Genomic DNA, 17,760 nt, shown 5'->3' on the forward strand with positions numbered 1-17,760 from the left:
GGGATTTTTTTTTTAAATGCAATTATTTCTCTCTGAAGGCCCTCCACCTTCCTTCCCTCTTTCCATTCTCCCCTCTGCTGCCTCATTTGTCACCTCAACTCTCCCTGAGACAAGTAGTATTTGGGTTTTGAAAAACAGCTTTGAGAACAAATTCCCAAAGCAGGTGTCAGTGGGAGTTACTTGAGCAAAATAGCTGGGGGCAGAGATTGTTCCTCAATTGCACATTCTAAAAACTGTTAGGAGAAAAATGTGTTCCATTTAGCAGACATTGGATATACTAAAGCATGCTAAATGTGGGCTAAAAATTGTCTCAGATGGCTGGAAAAGTGACCCAGGAAGCCCTCAGTTGTACCAACACTGACTCGTGAGGATAAATCCTATAATCTGAAACGTAGTGGAGGAAGACTGTGTGTGTGTGTGTGTGTGTGTGTGTGTGTGTGTGTGTGTTCACGCACGCCAGCCTTCTCAGAGAAGGCTTGGGTTCGACCTTGCTCTGGGGTGCCTATGGATAAATATCTTTGGGAGGTGGGTACCTCTTTTCTCATGAATTTTCACAGTGACCACAGTCCAGCAGCAGATTAGCAAACTTCCCTCTACTACTAAAACTGGCTATCGTTTCCATTTTTGTTTTCTTAAGTGTCCAGTTGTCCTGACTTTCTCCATGCCATTGTCTCAACTTTGTTTCAGCTTTGGCATAAATGGTCACTTTGGGATAGAATGTGGGTCTCTGTAGGATGCTGTGTTTATGCATGTGAATATGTGCATGTCCATTCTTACGGATTTAGATTACTGAAATATATTTCTATCCAGAGGGTCTAGTTTATATGTATGGCAGACAGATATGACCCTCTCTGATATAAATTGCTTGCAAATTCCAGAGCAGCATCTGCCCAAACCATAAATGTTATTTTTGGCAAATATAGATATTCCCATCATGAACCAGAGAGAGAAAGAAAGGGTGACCTTCCCTGTTCTCCTGTTGTGGGATAAAGTCTTTGACAGACGGCTCGAGTACTGTGGTGACAGGTAACAAGGGAATAAAAAGACTAAATCAGGTGTGGGAGGAACTCCATGCAGGCACAGTGATCTTTCAATTACAAGACTTTGTGCTCTCTGCTCGGCCTGGCACTTCCAATGTTAGCCGCCTTCAGTGCACTGCTATGGTGGGGAAGACCAAGAGTCGTCCTACCAGGCTAAAAGTATAGTGTCCCCAGCTCTTTGGGTCTGAGCCATCTGCTTCCGGGATATGCCATCAGGAAGTCATACAGGTAGCTTCACGCTCCCCTAGGTGCATCTGATGGCCCATGCTGGACAGGGAGTTCAGCGATGCTCATTGCTTTCTGTTGTTTTTCTCCCCAAGGTATTTGGAAATATAAAATTAGACGAGGAGAGTCACATCAATCGGCACAACAACTTCCGGAGTTTCTTTGGGTCCCTCATGCTACTCTTCAGGTACCTGGATACGTAACTGTTCTATCTGAAGCCTCTTGACAGAGGGAAAGTTGGGAGCTGTCAACCCATGGTCCATTTCCCTTTGTCCTGCTCCTTCTGCTCCCATTTCCCAATGTGGAAGGGGGCAGGGGACAATGCCTTTGCCAAACTATCCCATGACAAAAGGAGGTTTCATCAGTGACTCTGACTTAGTAGCTTGTTTGTGCATTTCAACTTAACATATCCTCCAGGGGTTGGGGAGGGGGAGACAAGGACAGTTTGTGGCAGGCCGATTCCATTTTAGAGCTGATACCTTAGGTGGCTAGGTTAGTTTAGAGCCCCACTGCTGTCCCCACTGTCAGTAGAGACTCCTCAGCAGACAGAGAAGCAGTGGGTGGGATGCACAACCCAGGAGAGGGCACTGGCATTTTCATGTCTGCGTGGAAAGCACTAGAAGGGCCACGTGTGTAAGAAAGGAGCCCACAGGGCCTATTGCAGGAGAAAGGATGGGACAAATGGGAAAGAGGCCTGAGGAGGGCCAGGACAAGCTGATGTGCTCCTCCTAACCACACTGTCTCTGGCTCAGGAGCGCCACAGGCGAGGCTTGGCAGGAGATTATGCTGTCGTGCCTTGGGGAGAAAGGCTGCGAGCCCGACACCACCGCCCCGTCAGGGCAGAATGAGAATGAGCGCTGCGGCACCGACCTGGCCTACGTGTACTTTGTCTCCTTCATCTTCTTCTGCTCCTTCTTGGTGAGCAACTCGTGGTCCTGTTCTTGCTTGAGGCGTAGCCTGTGCCACCTGCCCCAGTCTGTCTGCTGCACGCCTTCCTCTTCTCTCCCCACTGTCGTCCTTCCCTCGCCCTCAGACTCCAGCCCATGTGAAAGGATGGGTCCTCCTCCATAGGACTCTTGGAGGTCAGGATACTCCTCGGGCTCTGGGTGGGTGACTCTTGTTGGTTGATGAGTCTTTGCCACCTTGTAGGGAAGAACTGTTGTGAGCAGGGAGGAGGCTTCAGGCATTCAGTGACTGTACGCTGTGGACTCCGCAGTGACCCAGGGCAAATCTATTCTCTTTTGTACCTCAGGTGTCTTATGACTACAGTCAGGAGCACCTTGCCCCTCTCTTGGAGTTTTGAACTATTTGAGAAAAAGCACTTTGGACAAAGAAGGTGACAGGATTAATGAGAGTAGAGTGATAATGTTCAAGATGACAGATGTGGTTCTCTCCTGACATGTCGTGAGATTTAATGACAACTGGCCAGCTTGGAAGTGTGAAAGGATGGGGTTCTTTGTGTGATAGTAAATACTAAGTGCGATATGTGGAGCATACCCACTTAGAAAGTGGTGAGAGTCCTAATGCCGCTGTCTCTCTTCTTTCTTTTGAAGAAAACATGAGTCCCTAGCATCCAGAAATTTCTGCCTTGTACATCAGACAAGCAGTGGTAAACAGAGTAAATGTATAAGGTGCTACCAGATCAATAAAAGGGTCATCGTGCTGTTTCTGGCCACTCTGACCTGCCTCAGCTCAGCCTCACTGCTAAGGCCACTGGCAGTACAAAAAAATCCCAAACTGAAACAGTGTTACTGCTGAAAAGTGGTCGGGTCCATGGCCTTGCATCAAAAGGCAAGTTAACCGTCTCATGTCCAGGCATTTCCACTCTTTGTAGTGATCACAAGGGGCAGTGCCTTCCCGAGGTCCAGCTCTCTCCAGTGAGTGAGAGGGGCTTGTAGGCAGGCGGAAGTGGGGAGGGGGGTCACAGGTTCATGGTACAGGGAGTGAGGCAGCTGCAGCCTGGGGGAGCCCCTCTGTGGCCTTGGCTTCATTTATATATTAGTCTTGGCCAAGATGCCTTCCTTTTCATAGTATCTTTAAAATGGGAGAAAAAAAATGGCTGGGTAATGCAAATTTTATGCACAGTGAACTGATACATGTGTTTTAATACACTTCCTTCTTGGGAGTGAAACATCTTGCCATGGAAAAATAACAAGACAGCATCCTGTTTATAAATCTAGAAGCATAATGTATGAGGAAAATAACTGAAAGAAAACAGAATGTTGATATTAATTGGAGTTTTAAGTTTATTTTTTCACACCCTTGGCACATTTTTATCAAGTAACTGTTAAAAGGCTGGCATTGTGCTAGGCACTGGGATAGAATTGTCATCAAAGTTCATTTCCTCAGTTACCAATAGTCAAAAGAGGAAAGTCAGGTTTCAGGGTATGAGTGCATCGGTAGGGGTGAAATGGAGCAGAAAGAAGGGCATGCGGACATCCTAGTTTTATCCTACATGGTTTAAGTGTTTAATAATAAATATTTAAAAGAAACCAAAGATATAACTGGAAAATTAATTAGAGGCTATAAAGGTACTTTTAGAGTTTCAAGATAGAGGGTGCTACATAATTCACATGAATGTTATTTTTAATGAAGCTATATTCAGTACAAGATGACCTGCTCTCAAATCTCAGCTCTATGTGAGACTGAGTTTGTGACCTTGGGCAAGTCACACAACTTCTAAGCTGAGACCATTCTTCAGAGATTGCCTGATGCACAGCCAGCCATTGTACTGGGGGCTCAGAACACAAATGTGGATTAAAGCACTTGTTTCCTTGAAGGGCCGGTGGTAAACCTGCCTCACCAGGATGAGAGTGAGCATTAAAACAAACAATAGGTGTGAATGCACCAGGCACTCTCTTGAAGACTGTACAAAGGTGAGGTAACAATGATGCAAATATTTTGGTCAACAGTAACAATAGGTACTCTGTAAGGAGCACAAAAGAAATCTGTGCATATATAGAGAACTCTTTATAATCCAAGGAGTGGTTGAATAAATTCACAATGGCTCCAATCTCGGACAGAAACAAAGTCCCATGTTTGGATAAAGTTTACCTCCATGAGACAGAAATCCCCAAATAGCAGCAGCTTAACCAGGAGGGACATTGATTTCCCTCTCATGTGAGTAAAGTCTGAAGGAAGGTGGACTGGCTTGTTATGGTGGCTCTACAGAGCTGTTAGGACCTACTCATGCCTGCGACACCCCTAGGGAGTGTCTTCACCCTTATGGCAAGAGAAGACAAGCAGACCACCAGCCATCCACTTCTGTTTGAGGTAGCAGGAAGGAGTGATAGAAGAGACTGTCTATTAGTTTGGAATGCACTCTCTTCATGTTGCAGAGGGGACTCTTCCTAGACTTTCCTTACCCTGTCTATGTATATGGCACCTCTGTGTATACGGCAGCCATTTAACCTGGGAATCCTCCTGAGAGCATCCAGTTTTTCATCCCACTGGCTGGTTAGTCTCTATCAGAGAACTGCGAATAACAGAAAGCACAACTGACCCAGCTGAAGCAAGAAGGGATTTTACAGGCTCATGTCAGTGAGGTGTCCTGGGCAGGCTGAAGCAAGGCCCGATATGGGGCTCATATGACATTGCCAGGATGAGCTTTCTCTGTTTATAGGTTTCTTCCTCTACTTGTTTCTCAAACACTCCATCTTTTGGTCCCTTGATGGCTGCATCAGCAGGTGTAGACCTCATATCCTTACATGCTAGTCTTTTACTCTTTTATTGGCTTTGATTGGGTTACCAATCACTGCCGCCCAAGGAATAGGATTCAGTGACTGGGTCATAGAATGGTGCCCATTGAAGCATACTAACTAGGAATAGGCAAGAACCTATGCCAGAAATATTGTCAATAGGGGCTGGGCATCCAAGAAACAAAATTAACTGTGCTGGTCATCAAGTACTAAGGAGTCCAACTTCATTAACTCTCTAATCCTGATTTTGCTATTCTCCTGGCCTCTGGCTTGATTCAGAAGCACCACAAGACCCTCCTGCTGATCTCCTGCCCACCCCTGCACAGTTACCGAGGGTTCTTTCTGAATGTGCATGTCCCCTTGGTCTTGCCTCTGTTTATACCCCTTTCATGGCTCCTGTTGCCTGCATAATATTCTAGACCACAGTTCTGCAAATGATAGCCCATGGGCCAAATCTGATTTGCCACCTGCTTTTATAAGGCCTGTAAGCTAACAATGTTTTTATATTCTTTAGAATTGGGGGAGGGAAAAAAAAAGATGAATACTGTTTCATAACATGTTGAAATTATATGAAATTCAAATTTCAGTGTCCATAAACAAAGCCTTCTTGGGAAACGGCCATGCTCATTTGTATCCATACTGTCAGCTGCTAGGTACTAGGACAGTGGAGCTGAAGAGCAAGGCCTGCAATATGCGCTATTGTCCAGGTTACCACTCTTGGTCTAGACTTTCTAATGAGGTTGATGAGATACCAAGGGCTGGTGACTCATCCCTTGGTCCCACTACTCTGCCCTCCTTACCGATTCCTGGAGGGTCCCTGTCCCTGCCTACGTCTGTGTTCTCTTCCATTATGCTGCCTCTACCTAAAATATTACCTTATAGACCTGTGTCTGTCTGATAAGTAGGGCTTGATCTCGCAGGACTCAGTTCAAGAATCTTCTCAGCTAGGAAAAGTTGCCTTCGTACTCCTTTCTGTCTCCACTATCATCTGCATGTACTGCTTTCATGGCTCTTGCAATTTGTAACATTTTTATGTTTCCAATACATCACTGTCTTTTCTAAATACTATGTGATTCTGCAAGAATATTCAAGTGATACTATCTAGTGAAGGCCTTGGGTGCTTCAAGCAGTGTTCTTGGCCTGGAAATGTGTCTCTGAAGGGTGGGCTGAGCAGACATGGGGGAGAACAGGGTCCTGGAAGCTGCTTCAGATCCACAAAGAGCTTCTTGTCCTCATGCAGTCAGCCACCCTCTCAGCTCTGAAACCTCTCACCAGTTCTCTCTCTGGGTCCTTTCTGTAGAGCAAGAGGTGGGGAGGGAGGTTGGAGAGGGAAGATTGGTATCAGGCCTTGACTTTCTCTAAGCTTTGAGAATGCTGAGGTTGCTACCTCTGTTCTGCTGCCACAAGAACAATTAAATAAATTGGCTATGGAGTATTTTGAAAATATGAAATGGCATAGAAAAATTAAAACATAATGTTCACATGATGAATGTGCAGTATGAATAATGAAAATATGTTGCATTCAGCAAGATTGATGCACTTTGCTAGGAGTTTCAGTCTTACACACTTTTGAAATCTTTTATGTGCCTTGAAGCTTCTTTTTTTGCTTCCTGAGCTCTGCTTTAGGTTGCTCCTAACTTCTATTCTCCCCTGTGCCCTTCAGATGCTCAACCTGTTTGTGGCTGTCATCATGGACAACTTTGAGTACCTGACTCGGGACTCCTCCATCCTGGGGCCTCACCACTTGGATGAGTTTGTTCGCGTCTGGGCAGAATATGACAGAGCAGCATGGTGCGTAGGCCTCTGGGCCACCCAGAGATCCAGGGACTATGGAGTTCTCAGGGAAGAGGTTGGCATTGGAGCCACCCAAATGTTTACCTATTATAGAAGGAGAGGAGACTCCTCTTTGTGGTGGCCCATGAAGAGGCCTTGGCATTGGACTAGTCCTCAGAGGCTTACCCTGTGCTTCTTGACCCTCTTTCCTTTTGTAACAGGCTTGACTTTGCCAATCTCCTCAAAGTTCTCATGTGGATTGTTTGGGTCCACTCCCAGAGGAGCGTCCAGTAATCTTCCTTCTCTTCTTGCCAATGCTAGTGGACTCTTTTGAGTGACCAAAGGGTTTGATAAGGATTTTCTAGCTCAGAGAGACATTTGTTTGGTCACCATGGTCAGTAATGTTTACCTCCCTCACCCTGCTCAAGAGATACAGTTGGATAAACTCTGAAATTGTACATTGAAAACCAAACAAGTTCTTTCAACTGTTCTCTTGAGCACTTATGGGATTTTAATTATGCGGAACTGAATTAAATGGCAGGAATTGGCAGGGATAATCTATTTTTTAAAAATCTTTCTTACTGTTTGGAAGTTCTGAAGTGATGTTACTTCTTTTGGGCTTTAGAACAGGGGTTAGCAAACTACTGCTCCTGGGCTAAGTTTGGTCCATTGTTTGTTTTTGCCAATAAAGTTTTATTAGAGCACGGCTGCACCATACACATATGTATTACCTATGGCAGCTTTCACACTAAAAGGGAGAGTACAGTGTTTGACAAAGATGATATGATACTCAAATTCAAAGACATTTATTATCAAAATATTTCATTATCAAAATTTTATTGTCAAATGAGTTTGCCAACCCCTGCTTCAGAGTACAAAGTTAGCCTTTTGGCACTCATGGTTGAGGGTGACATTTCTATGAACTTTTCTGACCCAGGTCATATTAGCTTCTGGGTCATAACTTACCATTCTATCCATTCTGGTCCCCCTCTGAAAATACTACAGGAGACATTGTCCTTCACAGGAATGGACCACGTTGCTTCCACCTGGAACTCCCTTCATAATCTAAGATTCATCCCCCTGGGAGGCTATTGAACTTGGGTTACTGTTTTGGAGGTTGAATGGGTGAATTGGAATTTCTCCTCTCCTTTAATTATTAATGACTTAGGGCTCAGAATTATCTGAATTCACTACTGTTACAATGACTGAGCGACAGCTTTTCCTTTCAGGGCTCACATTCCAGGATGCAACTCTTAGAAAACAGGGCAGTGGCAGGGGTGGGGGGTAAAGGGCAGCCAGGTCTGCGTCTTTCACTTCTGCAGCTTTAGACCCATCACCAAACTACTCTGAACTGCCTCTGCTGCCGAGCAGTGATGTTACCTACCTACCTTGAAGGATAGTCACAAGGATGATATTACATCGTGCACACTGTTATTGTACCTGATGATATGGAAATGCAAGTTGGAAGTAAGGAAAGTCGGCTTCTATAGAGTGTGGAGAGTTTGCCAGGGCTGAACTTGGGTCCAGGTCTGGACTTGGTCACTTACCAGAGTAAAGAGAAACCATTGGCTCATAAAGGAGTTCATTGCTCATCTAGCCTCACTTTGGTGTTCCAGGCTCCCAGAAACCCCATCTTCCTTTGCTTTCACAGGATCCAAATGCCACGTGCATTAAACATGCTCCTCCTTGCTCATTCCAGCTGCCAGGAAGAGACAGTGCCATGAGGACTTGTCATAAGACTCAGATTCATGAGCTAAGCAAATATACATAGAACCTCTTCTGTTTTACAAAGTTACAGTGTACCTCATTTGGGTTAGTTTCCTTAGCTTTCTGTATGACATGGAGGGGAGTAACAAAAGTACAATGAACCAACGTCTTCAAAAGGAAGATGCTTACAGGTGGCAAAAGACATTGGCCTGTTGCTACTGGTAACCCACCTACTTCCCAATTTCATTAAGGAGTCAAATAAAAGACTACATGGTCAAATTACATCCCCTCAAGAAGTGAGCGATGTGGAGGTACTGACGAACTGTTCTCTGGAAGAATAGGAAGGTTGGATGCCCAAATCAAGAAGAACCCAGACATAATGAAGCCAGGACATGGCACCCATCTCAACACGCCTGCCAGTATGGACTGGATGTTCAGAGGTGGAGATACCATATTTATAATCTCCTGTCAGACCCTTGTCAGTTGCAGATCCCTGGCCATGCCTTGTTCTTGCCCATGATAGGAAAGATGCTTTCACCATTGAAAATTAGTCGGTTGTTAATACTGTCCCTTCCACAGGAAGCCCAAAGTTCACAAAAGAAGGCTTTGGTATGACAAGTCACCTTGTTCCTGGAATTCTGGTTGGACCCAATCTGGATTCTGGGTGGCAGGAATGGAGCTGGGGGAAAAGTACCCAGGGCTCCTCCCAAGGAGCTTTCAGAACATGGATCCCAGAAGGCTCTCACAAGTAGAGGAGAGTTTGCCCGGGCTGAACTCAGGAAAAATGTTTCAAAGAGAATCCAGGCCCTTTGCAAATTCTCTCGTGCCAACTGTGCTTTTTGCTAATTAGCCTAATGGGAAATTTGTCTCTTACAGTCTGCAGAAAGACACTGACTTCCCATTGCCCCTGATAGGCGGGTCTGAGTAACTGACTATAATCGGTGTCTGTTTTCTGAAAAGCAAACCATTCTGCAGTCTGGTTTGCAGCAGCCCAGCATCGGCTCTGGAATTGAGGCAGAGGCTCACAGGCTGTCTTTGTTCTTAGAAGCCTAGCTAGAGGCAGGGCTGTGACTGCACCTGGCCAAGTATGGGCCATTTAGGTGTATCAGGGCGCTCTGGGGCTCTTCTGGCAATGGATGAACTCTGATTTCCTGAGACAATTGGGGCTCTACCATTTGGCAAGGTGATGGTTCTCTGGTGCTACTGTTCTCTGGTCTGGCTTTGCCTGGCCCAAGAAAAGAGGCTGCGCTCATTTCTTCCAGTCTCCCCTTTAGGGCAAGGCTGTCATTTCTTTTCCACCCTTCTTTGAGTATCCTATTAACCCACCTGTGCTTCCTTTACAGCGGCAGGATCCCGTATAAGGATATGTACAAATTAGTGCGGGTGATCTCGCCACCTCTGGGCCTGGGAGAGAACTGCCCCTACAGGGTGGCTTGCAAGGTTTGCTCCCAGTCCCCAGCCATGACCTGTGGTGGGATGCAACATCTAACCCCTCCTCTCCGTCCTCTGCTCCACCACCACTGCACCATATGAGAGAACCTTCATGTTGCTTTTCTTTGAGTTTAAAGAGGTCCAAACCCTCCCAGAATCAGCAGCTGTTTCTAAGAAGGGCACAGTTGGTAGGGAAGGCATAAATGAGTTCAAGACTTAGTATGAAGGCCAATTTGATATCTCACTTTTATTCACATGCACACACATATGCATCATAACACGTACAATCTGTTCTACCTTATTTTGCATTTAACCACAGGGACTTCTCCCTTCCTCTCCCCCAGCAAATGCAGAAATCTTTTTAATCTATTGAGTTATGTCCCTGGAGACAGAGAGGCCTCATTTTTAGCTAAATCATGTCATTGTCTCATGTGTAATGAATCACAATATGACTTTGGCCGTCCCTATCTCTGCCTACCCTCCCAGGTCCTGGGTGCTTTGGCCAGAAGTGACCATAAAAGCTGAAGGTGGTGCATGCCTGGAATCCTCCAGAGTGTGCAACTCGGAAGGATGAGACAGGAAAGTCAAAAGTTCAAGGCCAGCCCACACATCTAAGCAAGACCCTGTCTCAAAAAAGGGGTGGAGATATAGCTCAGTGGTTGAGTGCCTTTGGGTTCAATCCCCAGTACTGAGGTAGGGAGAAGCTAAAGGACAAAAATGAGGTGAGAAATAATAATTAGGGCAGCAAGTAAGCAGAGGTGAAGGAGGCGTAGATTTGGGGGTATATTGGAGAGTTTAATAGCTCTGAGAATTCTTGATGGCCTCTGTAGAAGATGAAGGGCCACTGAGGGCCCTGCCATATATAGTTGTGAGGGCACTGTCACCATTGCCATGTCACTTCTGTTGCTTAGACCAAAGATATTGTCCAGGGGCATATAGGACCTCCCTTTCAAACTGCCATACCCTGGGAACTTTCTACATCCCAGTGGCTCTACAGTGTAGAGCCATCCAAAGCCAAGACTGCTAGACAAGGAGCCCTCTCCTGGTGGACTCCCTCAGGCAGAGCCCTGCCCAGGCAGGTGGAAGAGGCCCCAGGCTTGGGAAGGAAGCCTACCTGGGCGATGGACGGAGCTAGCTTGGGCTGGTGACACAGTGGTTCAGTGCTCGGAAGGCTGGACAGCTGCCTCTGCCTGAGACTCTTTAAACTCCGCCCTGGTGAAACCTGCAGCCGCATGTGGGAGAGCTGGGAGGGGCAGCATGGCATGCAGATGCTCTTCCTCCTCCTGGTTTTGTTTCTTCTATCCCCAGCATGCCGTCAACCTGGTGCATGCTGGGGAATAAAGAGCCCTCTTGTCCACAGAGCCAGGTGGAAGCAACAGGCCGACTCTGACAAGCAGCCTCAGCCCACCACTCAGCGCGAGCCACCGCCTCCTGCTGCACACACACCACAGAGGGGGGATACACGACGTTCCGCCTGTGGGTTCAGGGGAGGAGAGAGGCCTGACTTCCAGGCCAATGTCCCTGTCACAGCCTGGGACCAGAATTCCCACCCATGGCTGGAGCACCGTCTATCCGGTTTATACCGCGCTCACACAGCCCTGGGAATTGAAAAGTTTGTACTACTGGGGGCAAACAGGACCAGCAGGGAAGTCAGGGTAAGGCTACTGGAAGAGGAATGAACAAGTCCCCGTCAGTGCCTTCTGACAGTGTCAGCAGGACAAGAGGTTGCCACTGGTGTTCCCGGGTCTGTGTGGGGCGTGATATAAATCCGCACCAGGATGGAGTCACATGTATGATTTGCCTTGATTAACAGGTTTCCTATTCTTTTCCTGTTTTGTCCATTTTGTTTTTCTTCTCCTGTTTTCTGTATCGTTTTGTTCTGGCTCTCTGGGAATGCCTGTTCTCCTCTCCTACCTGTCTGCATCCCTGCCCCCCAACCCCACTTCCTCACCTCTCCCTGCCACCCCTCCTGCCCTACCCCTCCTGTCCTGTCCTTACACCCCCGCCCCCCCATGAGCAGTGGCCGCATCCATTACACTGAGATGTATGAAATGCTGACTCTCATGTCACCACCGCTAGGCCTCGGCAAGAGATGTCCCTCCAAAGTGGCATATAAGGTAGACCACCCCTTCCTTTGTTCTGGGCTAGAGACCAACAGGAGATGGGGTCCAGTTGTGGGGAGGCTAGAACATGGGAGGAAGCTGGGCTGGGGAGGTGGAGGAGGGAAGTAAGGAAAAAAGGAGACCAGAGAGTCAGGAAGGTTGTCAGGAGGACAAAGTCAGGAAAGGATATGACAGGGGTTTGCAGTGCTGTTCCCCACAGGGCTCTTTGTGTCACTCTGTTTTCTAAAAGTGTTTGGCTTCTCATGAGTGGGTTACTAAAGAGGTACTGTAGGTGGTGTATTTCCTTTTAGAGGAGGCAAAGTGGTGTCCAGGGAAACAGTGTATTTGGGAAAGAAAACTACAATGTGCAGCCATCGGAGCTTATTAAGAAACAAAGCTGCTTCATTCAGATCAATTAGAGAAACAATGCAGAAATTCCTCTAAACATGGTTCCAGAAGAAATCTTTAGGAGAACTGGCAACGAGTTTCTTCCCCAATGACGTAAGAAGGAACCGATGGAAGGCTCCTCCTAGGTGTGAGGCCTGCAAAGGAATGTGTCTTCAACCCAGGGTCCACGGAAGGCCGCAGCTTTCTTCGCCTTCACCTGACTACCCCATGCCCGTGGAAATGCTCAAGGGAAGGGGCAATGAAGGGCATAAGTTGCCTTCTTGTTAGCTCTGCCTCATTAGCAGGATAGCCTTGTGGGTGGGGCCCTGGCCTGCCTTAAGTCGCCCTTAGCTTTGGGGCCTGAATTTTTCTTCACCTATTAGTCATCGTTACTGATAATTCCCCTTTGGTGTTTAGATGAATCCAGAACTCTGGAGCTCTTTCAATCATTAGGAACATGTCATAGTAATACTGCTGCTTCTCTGAAAGTCAACAGAAGTCGGGGAGGTAGAACTTGAATCCAAACTAGAAACTGTCCTTATGCACTAAGACAGGTCTGTGGAATTGCTCTAGGCAAGGTGTTCTACAGTGTATTAGAGAGCCTTCCCCTAGAGCCTGCCTTTCCAAGAGATACTTCCCCACTGCCAGGCTGGTGGTTCTGCCAGAGGCCCTCCTGCTATCTCCAAATTGCGTCGCTCCAGAGAGCATCTCATGGGAATGTGGCCATTAGGGACCTCCATCCACCCAGCATATAGTTCCACTATAGCTTAAGGACTGATTATCTTAATTTTGTTCATGATGACCACATCCCAAAGTACCAGGTGGTGGGATGTGGCCAATTCTTTGAATTTTGGGGACAAAGCTTGGTGAGAGGAGAGAGAATTGGAAGGAAAGTTGCATAATTCTAAAAGCACGATACTCTCTGGAAAGTGGATTTGGCCATTTCAGTTTGATTCCTTCCTCTGGGCGAGGGGAACAGGGCCTGCCCACTCTGCTCCTGCCTGTGCCCCCATCTCTTATTCTTTTTTTCCCCTGCTCTCCCCATCTTCCTCCCCTAGAGCCTGATTGCACTTACCCCTGTCCATCCTGCTCCACCTCATCCTTTGGATAAGTTGGACTTATGCATGTTCAATCATGGGCTGGCAAATTTCATCCTTTAAAGACTCAAAAAGGGGGCACCAGGATGCATTTTCCAAGTCAGATAAGCAAACCAAAACCTGTCGCTATCTTTCCATCAAGTTTGGGGGCATTTATGGGACAAGTGGAAATACAGAGCAGCCTGGAGACAGGGAATGGAGCCACCTCCCAGAGCTGACTCCTTCCCCAGAGCCTCTTCTAGAAATCACTTCCCTTCCCATTGGAAGACATTCTTAGGACTCCCCATGAAGGAGTTCCATGGAATGATCGGGGAAGCCCCATCCCTTGGAATTTGGCATCATTCCCTGGAAAAAGCAGCAAATGAGCCTTGGGTGAGAAGCAAGGAGAGTAGGACTGGGACAGGGGTATGGGGAATCCTTGCCCTTCCTTTTTGTCTGTGCATTTGACTTCTGCACTTTTCTTTCCTTCTCACAAGGTATCTCTTGATATTTTTTTTTTTTTTGGCCTGCTGTTTTTTTTTCTTCTTTCACACAGAGGTTGGTCCTGATGAATATGCCAGTGGCTGAGGACATGACAGTCCATTTCACTTCCACACTTATGGCTCTGATCCGGACAGCTCTGGACATTAAAATTGCCAAAGGTCAGCCTAGGGAGGGAGGGAGGGAGGGGTTGTGTAGGATGGAGCTATATGAATTGCCAGCCAAGGACACAACAATACAGTGACCTGGAATTTAAGTAGCAGGGTCCTGGTTTCACCTGTGAGACTCAACAACCTTAACACTTGTCATTTCCTTTGGTAAAATAAACGATTTGGTCACCTTTAAGGCTCCTTTTGAGTGTTAAAACAGTGTATGTGCTTTAGTGTCTAGCTGGGCATTCTAGAAATATTTGCAGGTTAAGCATATGAATTTTGTCATTTTCCCTCTATATGGCATCTTTTCTCTAAATTCTTAAAAGTCTTCTGTCGTAGAAGTCATCATAGAGGACATGAAAGCACTTTGCTCATCTTGATTGATAATTCAGTGGTCTAGGAAAGAAAAGGTTTAGTACTTCTAGACCTTTAGCTGCCTTGTCTTGCCTGATCCAAATCCTCTGTAAAATCGGGTTACTTGGATCATAGAACTAGGGTTGCTGGAGGACTGATATGTGCACAGTAAGGCAAGGCAGGCTTACTTGAGGCTCATTCCATTTTTCCCTATGATGTATTGAGTACCTGAGATCCTTTTAGAATCAATGAGGAAGTCGGTTTTGGTCTCTGTTTCTCAGAGGTCTGTGACAGGATAGGCCTGAGTCACTGGAAATAGGAGTCAAACTGTGTTCTGCTTCCTCAGCAGAATGACTTGTCTGTTACTAAGTGCCAAGATTTCCTCTTGGAATATGAAGTGCCATTCTGATTTAGCCCCTGCCCCCACCCATTCCCTTCGTCCTTGGTATTTGTGTCTGTTCTGATTTATTAATGATTTATCTTATTTTAGGAGGTGCAGACAGGCAACAGCTAGACTCAGAGCTGCAAAAGGAGACCCTGGCCATCTGGCCTCACCTGTCCCAGAAGATGCTGGATCTGCTTGTGCCCATGCCCAAAGGTGTGGGGTCTCCTCTTGAGTATTCTTGCCATTGTGGCCCAGCATGCCAAGGCCACATCTTTTGGGAAACCTGGAATGATCAAGGAGATAAGGGAAGGTTGCTCTTTTATCTTTAGGAAATTAAATTACCCACTAAAGTCCCTTTAATCATTATTAATCACAAGCAGTTTAAGATAGGCCATTGTGGTTGTGCATGAAACTTCCTGGGTGTCATTCTTTCCATGTCATGCTGTTCAGCAAACCCCCATCAGTTGGGAAAAGGGTGGTGGTACTTAGATCTGGACATCTAGAATGCTAGGAGTTGATGCTTACAAATATATTGCTTGCCATCAGTATCGTCACTGTCACCCTCATTGGGTGGATTTGTAAACTCCTGGAGGACAGATGTGGGGACCTATTCACTTTGTATCCTCAGAGATTCAATAAGCATTGGATGAGTGAGTGAGGGTATAAACCTACTTCAAAGAGTGGGTAATAAAGCTTGTGAGGCATCCCTACTCTTTCCTCCTTGTTCATCGTCATGCCATGGTTTGTGTTTTTAGCTTCTGACCTGACTGTGGGAAAAATCTATGCAGCAATGATGATCATGGACTACTATAAACAGAGTAAGGTGAAGAAGCAGAGGCAGCAGCTGGAGGAACAGGTGAAAGTCAATGATTGGGTGGGTGGGCCTTGAGCCACTTGGGCTCCCAAGGAGATGTGTATCCCTGGGGCACAGTGCTCTGTGAGTATAGTAAGGGATGAAGGGTATGAGAACTTTCTAGTGCCATGCAATTAGAAATCCAGTGAGTCCACCATGAAAATAGTCAAGCAAGGTGTAAATCATGCTCTGACATTTCTTGTGTCATTTATATTCCTGCCCCCCACAGCAGATCCCACAGTGTCATGGGAACTTTTTTCTTTTCTTTTTTTTTTTTTACACAGAAAAATGCACCCATGTTCCAACGCATGGAGCCATCATCTCTGCCTCAGGAGATCATTGCTAATGCCAAAGCCCTGCCTTATCTCCAGCAGGACCCCGTTTCAGGCCTGTGAGTAGAACCAAAGGGTCCACACCTGCTTGAAATAGGCCACCCATGCCACTATGTAGGCCTGAGAACCTATTGCCTCAAAGTACCCAAGTAATCATACTGAGCTGAATAGTTCATTTCCTGAGGCTGAGTCTCTCAAGATTGTTATAGTACAGGGGTAAGAAAAACATAAACTAAGCCTATATAGTGACACTACCAGCTTCAGAGACAATGGTCACTGTGAAGGGACAATGGAAGGAAATTTTCACTTGTGTTCTAATATACTGGCATCTTAGTTCCCTTGTGAAGAATAATCGTCTTCTATTCTTGATTATTGCTTCCCACTGGATTTAGCATTCTGCTAGAAGATATAGATCCCTTCAGAGGGGCCAGGATTGCAGAATATAGAAGGGGGAAAGAAAGAATAGCTACTGAATTCTTCCCCTGAGGGTGGTTCTGCCCAACCTCACTTTGATTCTCACTAAAGCAGTCTACTATACCCTGGAAATAGATAATAAGATTATCATTTTTTACAAATAAAGAAATGGAAACTAAAGGAGATTAAATAAGTTGCCCAAATGGGATCATTAGTAGGAAGCAAACTGAAATTTGTTATTTCTTTTCTTATAACACCCATTTATTAACCCACTGTTCTGTAAATCAGAAGTCAAGCCTGCCATGACTGGGTTCTCTGCTGAGGGTGTCACAGGCAGAAATGAGGCCAGCCAGATTGAATCTTATTTGGAGGCTCTGGAGAAAATGTTTATTTCCAAGCTCTTTTTAAAAATTTATATATGACAGCAGAATGTATTGCAATTCTTATTACACATATAGAGCACAATTTTTTTTCATATCTGGTTGTTTTTTACAAAGTACATTCATACCAATTTGTGTTTTCCTACATGTACTTTGGATAATGATGTCCATCACATTCCACCATCATTTCTAACCACATGTCACCTCCCTTACCTTCCCATCCCTCTGCCCTATCTAAAGTTCATCTATTCCTCCCACGATCCCCCTCCCCACACCACTATGAATCAGCTTCCTTATATTGGAGAAAACATTCGGCATTTGTTTTTTGGGGATTGGCTAACTTCACTTACCATATCTTCTCTAATTCCATCCATTTACCTGCAAATGCCATGATTTTATTCTCTTTTATTGCTGAGTAATATTTGATCATTCTCATATATATCAAATTTTTGTATCCATTCATCTATTGAAGGGCATCTAGGTTGGTTTCATAGTTTATCTATTGTGAACTGTGCTGCTATAAATATTATGTGGTTGTGTCCCTGTAGTATGTAGTTTTTAAACCCTTTGCGTATACACCAAGGAGAGGCATAGCTGGGTCAAATGGTGGTTCCGTTCCCAGTTTTCCAAGAAATCTCTATACTGTTTTCCATATTGGCTGCACCAATTTGCAGTCCCACCAGCAGTGTATGAGTGTACCTTTTTCCCCACATCCTCACCAACACTTATTATTTGTCTTCATAACATCTGCCGTTCTGACTGAAGTGAGACGAAATCCTAGAGGAGGTTTGATTTGCATTTCTCTAATTGCTAGTGATGATGAACATTTTTTTATATATTTGTTGATTGATTGTATATCATCTTCTGAGAAGTGTCTGTTCAGGTCCTTGGTCCATTTATTGATTGGGTTAATTTTTGTTTGTTTTTTGGTGCTTAGCTTTTTGAATTCT

The 17,760-nt window shown here is 45.7% G+C and overlaps 1 protein-coding gene across 11 annotated transcripts in view; it reads left to right on the top strand.

Moving 5' to 3' along the window:
• Cacna1e (calcium voltage-gated channel subunit alpha1 E) overlaps positions 1-17,760 on the top strand; it is a 444,235-nt gene that overhangs the window by 404,156 nt on the left and 22,319 nt on the right. For 8 of the 11 annotated variants that reach the window (XM_078022436.1, XM_078022445.1, XM_078022435.1 and 5 more), the window contains 8 exons: positions 1,361-1,452; positions 2,018-2,183; positions 6,627-6,754; positions 11,895-11,991; positions 13,996-14,101; positions 14,937-15,044; positions 15,587-15,687; positions 15,969-16,075. In XM_078022436.1, the coding sequence (XP_077878562.1) occupies positions 1,361-1,452; positions 2,018-2,183; positions 6,627-6,754; positions 11,895-11,991; positions 13,996-14,101; positions 14,937-15,044; positions 15,587-15,687; positions 15,969-16,075 (905 nt within the window). Of the gene's footprint in view, positions 1-1,360; positions 1,453-2,017; positions 2,184-6,626; positions 6,755-9,786; positions 9,884-11,894; positions 11,992-13,995; positions 14,102-14,936; positions 15,045-15,586; positions 15,688-15,968; positions 16,076-17,760 lie in introns of all 11 variants that reach the window. The other 3 variants (XM_078022437.1, XM_078022439.1, XM_078022444.1) reach the window with 1 other exon arrangement.

This window comes from Ictidomys tridecemlineatus, chromosome 10, assembly GCF_052094955.1.
Source record: "Ictidomys tridecemlineatus isolate mIctTri1 chromosome 10, mIctTri1.hap1, whole genome shotgun sequence".
Taxonomy (NCBI): Eukaryota; Metazoa; Chordata; class Mammalia; order Rodentia; family Sciuridae; genus Ictidomys; species Ictidomys tridecemlineatus.